The sequence below is a fragment of the Amblyraja radiata genome, chromosome 24, assembly GCF_010909765.2.
Source record: "Amblyraja radiata isolate CabotCenter1 chromosome 24, sAmbRad1.1.pri, whole genome shotgun sequence".
Lineage (NCBI taxonomy): Eukaryota > Metazoa > Chordata > Chondrichthyes > Rajiformes > Rajidae > Amblyraja > Amblyraja radiata.
In genome coordinates, this window is record NC_045979.1 from 18,325,146 (window position 1) to 18,337,518 (window position 12,373).

The 12,373-nt window shown below is 41.3% G+C and overlaps 1 protein-coding gene across 1 annotated transcript; it reads left to right on the top strand.

Moving 5' to 3' along the window:
- Positions 1 to 8,366, top strand: tmem167b (transmembrane protein 167B). Its single transcript, XM_033042532.1, has 3 exons — positions 1 to 164; positions 5,580 to 5,711; positions 7,403 to 8,366. The coding sequence occupies exons 1-3, from the start codon at positions 155 to 157 to the stop codon at positions 7,483 to 7,485; spliced, it is 225 nt and encodes a 74-aa protein (XP_032898423.1). The 5' UTR covers positions 1 to 154; the 3' UTR covers positions 7,486 to 8,366.
- The last annotated feature ends 4,007 nt before the right edge of the window (positions 8,367 to 12,373 follow it).

Sequence of the window (12,373 nt, forward strand, 5' to 3'; positions counted from 1 at the left end):
ATCGATGCGGAGCGACGTGTGGGTGTGAGCGGAATTGACTGCTTGCGCCTGTCTGTTTACCGCGGGCGGGCGGGCGGGCGGGCGGACTGCGGGGCGCGAGCGGGCGATGAGCGCGCGGTGAAGGAGCGCGAGGCGGACGCATCCAACCGTCGCCATGACCAACGGTAATCCTCCCCTCCTTCCCCACCGTCTGGCTGCGGCCTTCGTCCCCTTCCCCTTAACCCGCCCCTGAGGGGAACTGAGGACGTGGCCGCTCCCACACTAGCGTTAGGCCTCGGCGGCGGCCCGGCACCGAACAGGCGGGCAGGCAGACAGAAGGTAACGGGCTCCGGGCCGTAACCGCCCCGCTGTCCATCCCCGACCAGACCAGGCGCCGCTCGCCTCGGCTTTGACCCGAGTTACGGAGCGCTGCCCGGTAAACTAAACTTGATCGGCCAGCTCCTTGTCAAACCAAACTTGATAGCGCGAGAGGGCGGGACGTGGGGCTGACTGGCGGCTGCATCGTCCAATAGGGAAATGGGATTGCCGCGGAAGGCGGGTCATGGGATAAGTGGCAGCATTCTCAACCAATAGGCAAACGGATTTGCGGAGGAAGGCGAGTCGAGGGCAGCTTTCTCGACCAATGGGCAAACGTAGCTGCGAGAGGGGGGGCGGGACGCGGGACTGAATGGCAGCAGCCTCGTCCAATAGGCAAACTGGATTGCGGGATAAGGCGGTTCCCCAGCCTGAATGGCAACGTCGTTGTCCAATAGGCGGACTCTTGCGGAAGTGTTTTTCTCTTATGCCGGAGTTTGACAGGAGAGCAAATGGAAGTTCATCGCATTATCAGAGACATAGATAGATACCGTAAACAGTCAGAACCTTTTCCCAAGGCTTAGGTTTATTATTGTCATGTGCACCAAGGTGCAGTGAAAAACCTTGTTTTGCATGCTAACCGTACAGATCGGATCAAGAGACAAGTGTTTTATTGTCATAATGTCCCAGATAGAACAATGGAATTCTTACTTGCAGCAGCACAACAGAATATGTGAACATAGTACCCTGTATACAATATAATAAACAAGGTGAAAAAAGATAATACTATACATAAATACACCAGGTCAAACTCAAGAGCAATAGATAGAGAGAACTAGAAGATACAGAGTTCAGAGTATAGTTCTCAGCACTGTATCGCATCAGGGCAATGGTTGCAGTGGGGTAGAGGTGAATTGGACAGTACCGTAACTTATGGTAGGACCATTCAGAAGCCTGATAACAGAGGCAAAGAAACTGTCCCTGAGTCTGGTGGTGCGCACTTTCAAGCATCTGTATCTTCTGTTCGATGGGAGTGGGGTGAAGGAATAACCGGGGTGGAACAGGCCATTGGTAGACAAAAATGCTGGAGAAACTCAGCGGGCGAGGCAGCATCTGTGGAGCGAAGGAAATGGAACAAGCCATTGATTATGTTGGGTGCTATTCTGAGGCAGCATAAAGTGTTGATGGTGTCAGTGGTGGGAGGACTTGTTTGTGCGATGGGCTGGGCTACATCTACATCTCTCTTCAATTTCTTGTGGTCTTGGGCAGAGCTGTTCCCAAACCAAACTGTGGTGATACCCGACAGTGTGCTTTCCATGGCGCACCTGTAGAAGTTTGTAAGAATCTTTGGAGATGTGCCAAATTTTCTCAGTCTCCTCGGGAAACAGAGGCGTTGGTGTGCCTTCTTGGCAGTCACATCAATGTGGTTCGTCCATGTCAAATCATTGGTAATATTAACGCCAAGGAACTTGAAGCTGTCAACCATTTCGACTTCTGCACCATTGATGTTGATTGGGGCGTACACTCCACTATGTTGCACCAGGGTGGAAATATAAAAAACTAGAGGGCATAGCTTGAAGGAGAGAAAGGCAATATTTAAATGAAATGTGCAAGGCAAGTTTTTTTTTTACACGAGAATGGTGAGTGCCTGGATCGCATTGCCAGGTGTGGTAGTGGGGGCAGATATGATAGTGATGTTTAAGAGGCTTTTGGATTGGCACACGGATATGCAGGGAATGGAGGAATAATACAAATCTGAGTTTTACATATTTGCTGTCAGTACAGGTACATTGTATGCACCTATTATTACAGTTGTGCATTGAACGATTTAATCACACTACTAATTCAATGTTGTTTTTCCACATTGTATTGAGAGGTTTAGGGAGGTGTAACATTCCTCAATGGCGATTTGTTTATCTTAGGCTGAAAAGATTCATTGGATAAGACTTTAAAAAATAATTGATTGTTCTTGGCCTGCGTGCCAATTCCTCGTTGTTCGGATGGCCTGGCACAATATTAAACAATTCTGAGCAATGACTTTGCCATCTCCCAAGCCCCGGGCTGATTGGTTTGCAGAGATACCAGTGAAATTGAATGTTTATGAATGCCAAAATCACTTTTACAGAAAATAGCACTATTAAAACGTACTTGCAAATGATTATGCTAGAAATGGAGGGATATGGATCATGTGCAGGCAGATGAGATTAGTTTAGTTTCATACTGATATCCAGAGGGTCTGTTCCTGTGCTGTACTTTTCTATGTTTCATATGTTTAAACAATGTGAATCAAATAAAATAAGAAACTAGTTTCCCCCCCCCCCCCCCCCCCCCCCCATTGCTTTCATTGGAGCCACAGACCCTGCAGTAGGTCTTTTCCTAGCACAGTCTCAGGGAACCATTTCCCCAGGAAATCTGGAATATCTTGTGGTTGGGGTTTAGCCTCGAGGGAGGGCAGAATTCAGCCTGCATTCTGGGCCTCTGCTTAGTTAGATAAGATTGGAGCCTATGTAATAATGTACTGTTTTTATAAACTAATGTCTTGACAGATTTAGTTCTGAGGTCATAGGAGCAGAATTAGGCCACTCGGCCCATTCAATTATGGCTGATCTAACTTTCCCTCTCAACCCCTTCTCCAGCCTTCTCCCCATAATCTTTGACACCCTTACTAATCAAAAGCCTGTTAATCTCCGCTTTAAAAATACCCAATGACTTGGCCTCCACAGCAGTCTGTGGCAATGAATTCCACAGATTCATCAGACTCTGACTAAAGAAATTCCTCCCATCTCCTTTCTAAAGGTACGTCCTTTTATTGTGAGGCTGTGTCCTCTTGTCCTCGATACTCCCACTAGTGGAAACTTCCTCCCCACATCCACTCCATCCAGGCCTTTCATTATTTGTTAAGTATCAATGAGGTATCCCCCTCATCCTTCTAAACTCCAGCGGACACAGGCCCAGCCATCAAACGCTCATCATACATTTAGCATCCCTTCTAATAATAGCTGGCAAGTAAAACAACTAAAGGTCAAAGCTATCAATCTGTACTTAATTACAACAAAAACAAACTTTTGCCTGTGCATTTTTGCAACAATATTTAATTCTGAATACAGTGGTACTACTTTGTATACGACACTGTTATGTACTGCTGTATAAAAAAGACACAAAATGCTGGAGTAACACAGCAGGTCGGGCAGCATCTCTGGGAAATGTGGATAGGTGCCATTTCAGGTTGGGACCCTTCTTTAGACTGATTATAGAGGAGGAAGTGAAAGAAAGAGAGATAGGGCAGGACAAAGTCTGACATGTAATAGGTGGATACAGTTGAGGGATTTTCGATGGGCAGATGTTTGAATAAAGGCCAGAGATGAGAAAGCAGAAGGTGTGAGACAAAGGAATTAATAGTTGAGAATTGTGAAGCTAGAGGAATATAGGTGGAAGGTGAGGGGGAGGGTACAAATAGATGCAAGTTCAGGTGGGGCACAGGCAGTGGGGGGGGGGGGGGGGGGGTGTAGTTTGTAGCAACCTAAAAATTTGGAGAATTCAATGTTTAAACCATTGGGCTATATTCTACGCAAGTGGAATGTGAGGTACTGTTCCTCCATTTTGCGTGTGGCCTCACTCTGGCAATGGAGGAGGCCCAGGACAGAAAGGTCAGTATGGGAAGGAGAAGAGGAGTTAAAAATGTTAGCAACTGGGAGATCCAGCAGGCCTAAGTGGACGAAGAGCATATTCAGGTATTTCCTGTTATTGCTGATCGAGTAACGAAAATTAACCTGTACAGAATTCGCAAATGACGACACAAATATTTTATGATGTGGATTAAAGTTTGCTCTGACGGAATTTGTGAAAAAAAGTAAATGAATACAAAGTGCATTATTTTCAACCCTTGTATTTTGACACATACGCGAATTATGCAGTTTTGCTGAACAGAAAATTGTGATACAGATGGTTTACTAGGAACACAACTGTTCATCCATGTTTCCCCGGCACTGTAATGCAGGGGCCACCTGTGTACGTTAGAGTAAGCTAACCATCATATTGACAAATTCACCAAATTGCATTCTTATCCTTCATTCTGTATATTTTTGTAAGGTACACATCTGATCATTTCAACACATTTAACAGATGATAACTTCAATTCATTATTAGTATTTTAAGTTTTTCTATCATATCCTACATTAATAATGGACCTTCATTGGCAGCTAAATCCAAAACATTCTTGATACACTGAACAAGAACTCTTGACATCCGTGTAAATTTTAAACCATTAATTTGTTCATCATTAATTTCTGAATATAGCACTTAGAGCATAGTTCTTCTATTGACAGTTTCTATTTAAACTTCACAAAGTCTAAATTGTTATAAATCCAAGCAAGGTTCTTCTTCTTGTAACCATGTACTTTAAATAACTTTGAATCTTTATGCCAACTTCATATTAGAAATCAAGTGTAATATACACGTTGAAATCAAGTGTATTATAGGAAATGGATCAGGCAGCATCTCTGCAAGAAGGAATAAGTGATGTTTCGGGTCAACACCCTTCTTCAGAATAAAGATTGGGCCAAAACCCATGAAACAGTCTGAAGAAGTTTCCTGACCCGAAATGTCACCTATCCATGTTCTCAGAGGATGCTGCCTGACCTGCAGAGTTACATCAGCACTTTGTGGCTTTCTTCAATATTCCTGTTTGTTCACTTGATGAATTAGCACATGTACCTGCAATTTCAGTTCCGCTGAAGTTTGGAGCAATGTTGGCTGCCCAGTTTAACTAAAATATTCTTCCTCGGGCTTTCCTTGTGCTGTTGTCTAGAAATGTTAAGCCAATAAAATTAATCAAGTTTAATTAATTTTGTAGGTTTAGTGCTTTAGCAGTTTTTTTTTCTTGGCACCATTGAGTGAATTATTGTGTAAACAATCTGCTTTTGCTTGAGAATTTGTCGCACACACCTACAAACAACAGCACAAGGGAAGCTCGGATTAATATTTTGGTTAAAAATGAAACACTAAACATTTAAGTGCCATTTTTTGATAAGTTCTGTATTAAAACTGTGTAGTGTTAATCAATTTATTTTGTACAAATCAAGAAAGAACATAATTTAAAATATATATCTTTAACCAATAATAGACTGCTGTGATTTGATTATCCTTTTGTTTAGCGATATTATGTATTTGATGACTGTAGGTTATCTTTTGTTCTCATGTCTGTTGTATAAATTTTCGAACTAATGTATCATAAATACTTTATTTGATTATTCGGTTTTAACCAGACTTCTTGTGGTGTTTTACAGTATATTCTTTCGATGGGCTCCTGGTCTTTGGCTTGCTTTTTATATGCACTTGTGCATACTTAAAAAAAGTTCCACGGCTGAATAAATGGTTACTTTCTGAAAAGAAAGGGGTATGGGGTGTATTTTACAAAGGTAAACCTATTTGTGTACTAGATTTGATGAACTAAATCATATACTTGTATTATATTAGTAATAAACATGATAAAATATTTTCCTTGGAGGAAAATAGGGTGGCGCAGCAGTAGAGTTGCAGCCTTACAGCACCAGCGACCCGGGTTCGATCCTGACTACTGGATTTTCTCCGGGCTACAAAATTCCTATTGCAGCTCTCCCAAGCTAAGAAATGAGGGGTAAATAAGACATCGTTAGAATTATAGTCATACAGCGTGGAAACAGGCCCTTCAGCTCAACTTGCCCACGCTGACCAACATGTCCCATCTGTACTAGACCCACCAGCCTGCGTTTGGCTCCTATCCGTCTAAACCTGTCGTATCCATGTACTTGTTGAAATGTTTCTGAAATGTTGCGATTGTACCAGCTTCAACTACCTCCTCCGGCAGCTCATTCCATACACCACCACTCATTGTGTAAAAAAACAGATAACCATCAGGTTCCTATTAGATCTTTTCCCCCCTCAGCTTAAATCTATATAATCTGGTTCTCAATTCCTCTACTCTGGGCAAAAGACTGCGTTCACCTGATCTATTCCTCTCATGATTTTGCACATAAGATCACCCCTCATCCTCCTCTGCTCCAATGAATAGAGTCCTAGCATGCTCAACTTCTCCCTATAGCTCAGACCCTCGAGCCCTGGCAAAATTCTCATTAAAAAACTACACAACCTGCTGGAGTAGCTCGGCGGGTCAGGCTTACAACCACATTATTTCAAACACTACCCTCAGTACAGCTGGGACTTCGGGACAGACAGTGCATTGGATTAGATGCTTGCTGATCATGTTCTCAGCCCTCTCTTCCCTTGCAGTTTCCTTTACCTTCATGCTAGCCTTTTAAACAGCTGATCTCCAACAGATAGAAGGGAGATGCCATAGTCTTCCCAGTGCGGCAATGACACACTACCTGCACACTTGGTTTGCAGCTTCCTGTGAGACTTGCCATTTCCGTCTCAATATGTTGGGGGAGTCCAGATCCAGGGGCCACAGGTTAAGAATAAGGGGTAGGCCATTTAGAACGGAGATGAGGAAAAACTTTTCACCCAGAGAGGTGTGAATCTGTGGGATTCTCTGCCTCCGAAGGCAGTGGAGCCCAATTCACTGGATGTTTTCAAGAAAGAGTTAGATAGAGCTCTTAAAGATAGCGGAGTAAAGAGATTTGGGGAGAAGGCAGGAACGGGGTACTGATTGTGCATGATCAGCCATGACGGTGCTGGCTCGAAGGGCCGAATGGCCTACTGCTGCACCTAATGTCTAAAACAGTTTAATGTAACTTCTACTTACTCACCTCCTCCCTTGCTCCTTCCTCTAGTTGTTTAACCAGTTCCACAGCTCTCCACTTATTTCCCTCTTGAGATCATACCTTTCCGAGGAGATCATACCTTTCCGAGCCAACAACGGGCCTACAATGTCGCCCATCCTTTTTCTCCAGAAATGCTGCCTGACCCTCTGAGTTACTCCAGCACTTTGTGTCTATCGTTGGTATAAACCAGCATCTGCAGTTCTTTGTTCCCCATCAAGCTCTGAACACACATTTTGAGATAATTCTGAACATAATTGCAGTTTGTTCAAATTTGCAGTGTTTGTAGACAATAATAAAAAAAGCTACCATCATTACATAAATTACTAAATAAAACTTTTGTTTCCTTGCAGCTGCAGTAATAGGAACAAGGCTTCATGTACCTGTTGCACTCTCTTGCCTTGTCACGGGTGTTTACGTTTTGTTTATTAAATGACACCGGTAGTCCAAAGTTGACCCTGACTCTGAGAGGAACAATACATTTTGCAGAACCATTCAACAAGGAGTAAGATCAGAGAATGGTTTATTTCTGTAAAAGAATCAAACACTATACCATTTACTCTTGTGCAATCCTGGAGGTGCTTGGATGGAATGCAAGCCGATGGAAAAGTAGTTAGGAGCCGATATATGTGCATGGTCTGTATTAAAGATGCAACAACCATCAAATCTTCTATCTCACTTTAAAACGTTGTGAAGGATGAGTCAGATCATAAAACAAGATATTTGATTATTTTAGTTTTAAAGGAAGTATTTATGTCATTTGGTAACCGTGCTAAATTTATCTTTATAATTGAAGTAACCAAAGTAATTTTAGTTTCGTTTCTAAGTTTATTGGTATACCAAGTTTCCATGTTTAATTAAATATTTGTTTTTACTTTTTTTGTCTCAGATAATGAGATTGTTGTATCTTGTTCCAGTTGGCTGCTTCCTAAAATGATGTGCATTAAAGGTTAATAATAAAGTTAATGCTCTATTCAGAATTTAGTGCTGAAAAGTTTTTAAATTTGGCAAACTTGAAGAGAGAATATAATTTTTGTTTTAGTTCCAGTGAATCTGTAAATGACATTGCGGGGAGAAGAATTCTGTTCACCCGCCTTGAATAATTAGTTATGCCAGGTGCATGGTGACTGCATCGGTGATTGAAAGTTAAAGTGGTGATTTTCTGAATGTTGTCTCATTCAAGTTGCCTGTTCTTTCCTTTTAAATAGATGTGTAGTATATATTCAAGGAAAATGTTAACTGCACTTTGAGACATTAAGATTTTGGACAGGGAAAAAAAATAAAACAACCATTGCGTGGAAAATTTGATTTCAAATATTAATACAGATGGTCTTTTTCTTTGGCATTTCAAGAATAGTATCTTATACTAATAGAACATAGAACAGTACAGCACAAGAACAGGACCCTTTGGCCCCAATGTATGTGCTGAGCATGATGCCAAGTTCGTCTCTTATCTATCTGTACATAATCCATATCCCTCCATTTCCAGCATATCCAAAGACACTTAAATGCCACTATTGTATCTGCCTCCACCCACCACACATGCAGCACGTTTCAGGTTGAACTGCACATCTCTTTTAAACTTTGCACCTTAAAACTATGCCTTCTAACTATCCTATCTATACCACTTACAATTTTATATACTTCTATCAGGTCTCCCCACAACCTCCGATGTTCCAGAGAAAACAATCCAAGTCTATCCAACCTCTCTTTGTTGGTAATGCCACTTAATCCAGGTATCATTCTGGAAAACCACCTTTGTACCCTTTCCAAAGCCTCCACATCCTTTCTGTGGAGGCTTTGGGGAGACCAGAACTACATGCAATATTCCAAGTGTGGCCACCCAAATTCTTATAAAGATGTAATTTTTTTTTCCAAAATAAATTAATTGTTTATTTATTCTCTGGTACAGCATTGGATTTGTTGTTTCAAGTCTGTGATCTGAAACGGCGTTTCTCTGTCCTGCTAATAAGTGAAAAGGACTGTTTCCACAATTGATTATTTTCAAATATATAAATCCCTTTCTGAACTTGATTTTTCCTTTTGCGCCTCCCAAATTTTCAATAACTTTCCATGAACAACAGAAGGGCAGCTATACATCGAACGCTTTGAATAATTATAGGATACCCGCAGAATAAGGTGAAAAACATCACTTGAATTTATTATATAGTGCCTCTCAGAACTTTGGAAAATTATATTTCAAATTTTAATACTGATGTATTTTGTTTGGCATTTAAAGAATGGCATCTGAATCTACATTTTACATCTCGCAAATTTCTTTGCTAATAATGGAAATCTTTTGAAAAGTATCACTGCCTCATAACATGGAGGTGTTTGTATGCAAGAAGACTTCATCGACAGCAATGTGATAATGGGCGATTTATTGCCTAAACGTTGGGGTGTGTAGTGTTGATTATTTAGCAGTGCAGGATACAAAACATTTCACCAGAGATGATTATAATTTCACCTGGAGATGAGTGTTGCTGCAATCTTTGTAAAATTGGTCCGGACTCTGGTCAGGATCCATCATACTATATCTGATCCATCATACAGCATTAGACATACATGCAATGATACAAGAAGTTTGGAACTGTGCCTTTCAACCTTATTATCCAAAATTGGAACTCCCTCATCGAGAGAATAGATTATTTTGATTTAACAATTACAAACATAGGGAATATAAATTCCTGAGATCACCAACACAGTGGGGAACTCAAGGTTCACAGTGCTAGCATCAATATATTGAACAGAATGTCTGCCAGTGTCCTCTTGCCATGTTCAAGAAATTTGGAAACTGTCAGTGGTAGTATCACACGTCCATAGATTGGATGTGGGGAGCATATTTCTACTCGTGGATGAGTTTGGGACCAGAGGACAACCTCAGAATGTAAGGGCTTATCTTTAGACAAGATGAAGGATTTCTTTAGCCAGACGGTGGTGAATCTGTGGAATTTGTTGCCACAGACGGCGGTGGAGATCAAGTCATTGACATTTTTAAAGGAGGTTGATTAGTTCTTCATTAGTAAGGGCATCAAAGGTTATGGGAGGAAGACAGAAGAATGGGGTTGAGAGGGAAATATAGATCAGCCATGATCGAATGGTGGAGCAGATTCTACTCCTATGGCTTATGATCTTATAGTTACAACTACTATTTTAAGTAGTTGCCCTCAGAACAGCTGAGACTCCAGGACAAACAGCATCGGGTAGATGCTTGCTGATCATGTTCTCAGCCCTCTCTTACCTTGCCATTTCCTTTACCTTCATACTAGCCTTTTATACAACTGATCTACAACAGATAGGAGGGAGATCTTTAAGCTCCCACGATCTTCCCAGTGCGAATACTGAAAGGCTTGGATAAAGTGGATGTGGAGAGGATGTTTCCAGTAGTGGGAGAGACTAGGACTAGAGGTCAAAGCCTCAGAATTAAAGGACATTCCTTTAGGAAGATGAGGAATTTCTTGTCAGAGGGTGGTGAACCTGTGGAATTCTTTGCCATGGAAGGCTGTGGAGGGCATCAATGGATATGTTTAAGACAGAGATAGGTAGATTCTTGATTAGTACAGGCGTCAGGGTTATGTGGAAAAGGCAGGAGAATGAGGTTAGGAAGGAGAGATTGATCAGTTATGATTGAAAGTGGCGTAGACTTGATGGGTCGAATAGCCTAATTCTGCTATTACTTATGACCTTATGACACAGCACCTGCACGCTTGACGCAGCTTGCCTTTTCTGTCATAAGATGGGAAACAAAAGGAAAGGATGAAACCATTGATTCAGTAAATATGTAGCAATTCCAAATAAAGACTGAGCCCCAACCCAAAACCCAAAACCCAGCAATCAGTCTGAAGAAGGGTCACAACTTGAAAAGGTCACCTATCTGAGTTCTCCAGTGATGCTGCATGACCTGCTGAGTTACTCCAGCACTTTGACGTTATTTTGGTAAACCAGCGTCTGCAGTTCCTTGTTTCTACCCCAAAACGTGCTTTAATTTAGGCTTTTTCCCCCAACATTCTGTTCACAAGACTTTCCACAAACATAAACTTTGATGACCTATGATACTGATTTTATGCACAAGGTGCACAGATTAAAATATTGTGCAATCATCAATTGTTCTTTTACTATATGGTGTGATTCATGGTCACTTTCTCTCGAAGCATCCAGGAACGAGAAATAATTGCAGCCTTTCCAACTCATTTTATTCCCCAAGCAGTATTGAGTCATTTTACAACTCAAACTAAAGACACACCATTTTAAATTCCTTCAAAATTACACTTCCATTTAAACACCACTGCAACAACTTGGCTGCCATTCCATAGCAACAGGATATGCAGGGATACAATATACCTTACCATTGATACCAAACACAGAAAAGCTAATGGGAATTTAAAGCATATGCTCTGTGGGAGTTATTTTGAAGTCGAGCCATGTTCGAGCAACTTGCCTCATCTGCACTAATCCCACCTTCCTCTTCGCTACACCCTTTCCAGTTTAACAATATTAAACAAACAATAACAACATGTTATTAGAACAGAGCACAAATAAATTATGATCAAAATCTTCTATTTGAAACACTGTAACAAAAGTTATTCCATCATTCTGTACTGATCTCTCATTTCTCATTCTGTGATAATTTATCTTTTTTGTGATAAGCCTTACTATGAGGCAATCGTACAATCAGACAAGATTGTGCCAAAGCGTGGCAACTCTTTACAAGCTGATCACAGGATACACTATCATATAATACAATCGTGTCACTCTTTTAAGTCTTGCATTTGGAAATCATCTGTCGTAGTGTTTTGCTTGATTGTACTCATGCATAGTTTTATCTGAGTTAATTTGCCGGAAAATGGGGTTGAGAGGGAAAGATTGATCAGTCATGATTGAATGACGCAGTAGACTCGAGGGGGCAAATGGTGTACATCCGCTCCTATGACTTATGAATTTAGGAATTGGATAGAATGCAGACAAAATATTTTTCACTATCTCTGCATGTGGCAACAATAAACCAATAATAACTCAACGTTATAAAAAGACCCAAAGTCTGAAGTAATTCAACGGCCAGGCAGCATCCTTGGAGAACATGGATAGGTGACATTTTGGGTCAGGACCCTTCTTTGAAATCAGTTTGATGAAGGGTCCCAACCCGAAATGTCACCTTTCCATGTTCTCCAGATATGCTGCCTGACCCACTGAGTTACTCCAGCATTTTGTGCTTTTATAAACCAGCATCTGTAGCTCTTTGTTTCTAAAACTTTAACTAACATTTCAAAATCCGATACTTTCTATCAGGGTTATGAGTTTAGTCATTGGAATGACTAAACTCAACC

What these genes read in the sequence shown, in the direction of transcription:
- tmem167b (XM_033042532.1), top strand. An exon ending in ATGGGGTGTATTTTACAAAG is followed by an intron (nt 5,712 to 7,402) that starts GTAAACCTATTT and finishes GTTTCCTTGCAG; the next exon opens with CTGCAGTAATAGGAACAAGG.